The sequence below is a fragment of the Anneissia japonica genome, unplaced genomic scaffold (genome assembly GCF_011630105.1).
Source record: "Anneissia japonica isolate Jap-2015-1 unplaced genomic scaffold, ASM1163010v1 scaffold2855_len30308_cov102, whole genome shotgun sequence".
NCBI lineage: Eukaryota > Metazoa > Echinodermata > Crinoidea > Comatulida > Comatulidae > Anneissia > Anneissia japonica.
The window spans coordinates 11,721-13,560 of NW_022717917.1; the positions used below are offsets into that span (position 1 = coordinate 11,721).

Genomic DNA, 1,840 nt, shown 5'->3' on the forward strand with positions numbered 1-1,840 from the left:
AATAATAATAATAATTATTATTATTATTGTTATTATTATTAATATTATTATTATTATTATTATTATTATTATTATTGTTATTATTATTATTATTATTATTATATATTAACATATTATTGTTAACAATTGTGAACGCATTTCATTCAATAAGCTAGATTATAGTCATACCTTTTTTGGATTTCTGAGAGAATTTCCTGTGGACACGTTACTTTGATTGGACTCCTGTAAACGATTACTGTGTATTCTTTTAATAAGTGTTACAGCTGTAATGATGCAAGATACTACAACGATGACTGCCGGAAATATATATTGTGTTGTAGGTTGCCACATGTCAAACTCGTCAATATCACTAACTGTAAAGAATGGCTGCAGAAACATAACACATATTTGTTATTGGTTAACAACTAAATCAATTTTTATAGACAAGATGCACACTATGTGGAATGACCAAAAGATGAGTAAAATAGTTTCAAGATTGTAATGTTATTAATCAATTTATCTTTCACTTGTTTGTATTTTCATATATATATTTATGTATTGTATGACATCCTGTAATTGGCTTCCGCTGTTGGATGATTTTCGAAAATAACTCGTCATCTAAATCAAATAAGCTAGTGTATTTCTGCCGAAATATAACATATATTTGTTATTGGTTAACAACTAAATCAATTTTATAGACAAGATGCACACTATGTGGAATGACCAACATAGGTGCATGATATTTACTATTTAGCGACATGTTCAGCGGAATTTTTACGGAGGGAAGAAGAGCACTTTTAGTGCACGCCAACCAAAACTCTTGCGCCCATCCCAACAGGATCCGCCACTAGAAAAATTTGGCAAGTAACGTCTCTGACTTTAATCATCGAGCTTCCTACTTATTATCCAAAAACCAATATATAACTCCTATAGATACACCACTGAACACATTAAAATCGAATGATGTAGGCCTACATAAAACCTATTCTACACAACAATGAAATATTAACATGTTGAAAGTGTATGAATCATTATTGTCATGCGTGCTAGGCCTATTTTTGTTACTCGGCACTAAATTGGGAATTTACTCAACTTATTAACTACTATTTATAAAAACAATGGCAATTAATCAACGGGCTACTTACATAAGAACATAAAAGATGAATTGAACACAAGATTGAAATCACCCAGATACCGGCTGTAAATAATAGTTTTCTTTTGAAAGTGATGACAGTGCGAACTCTGAGTGGGTATTTCAAAACGTAACATCTTAAAATGGAAGAACAATAATCAAACTTGACTAGCAGTCTCATAATGTCGAAGGATAATAAACTTATAGACTTATATAAAGTACAGGCAAAGATACACATACAAAGCTGGCGCATAGGCCTATATACATTTAAATTGTATTTGATTTTAAAACCCCTCCGTTGGGAGAGACCCCAATTCAAGGGACAGTATTTGGCTTCAAGCCAAAGGAATAGGCCTATATGTATGTTAATACTGCTACCAATCTATATTTAGGGGACAATTTTGTTAGTGAACCCTTAAGGAGTTCACTGTGCTTAAGAATGAAACTGTAGATGTAGAACTTATTATTATTATTTTAACTATTATAATAATTATTATAATTATGAAAATTATAATAAATATATTGATTTTAAAGATTATTATGGTTATGATTATAATGATTCTAATAATTATAATGATTATAATAATTATAATAAGAATAAGACAACAAATTTGTCAATGATCGACTAACCTACAGTATTGGCAACAATACATAGAACCATTAGCCCAACAAAGTAGTTTGCTTAATAATAATAATAATAATAATAATAATAATAATAATAATAATAAT

General features: G+C 29.1%; 1 protein-coding gene across 1 annotated transcript in view; it reads right to left on the reverse strand.

Moving 5' to 3' along the window:
• Window positions 1-1,840, reverse strand: part of LOC117110382 (QRFP-like peptide receptor) — a 5,117-nt gene that overhangs the window by 574 nt on the left and 2,703 nt on the right. The window contains exons 3-4 of the mRNA XM_033253078.1: window positions 1,125-1,248; window positions 169-366 (exon numbers count right to left, since the gene is read on the reverse strand). Coding sequence (XP_033108969.1) covers window positions 169-366; window positions 1,125-1,248 — 322 coding nt within the window. The remainder of the gene's footprint in view (window positions 1-168; window positions 367-1,124; window positions 1,249-1,840) is intronic.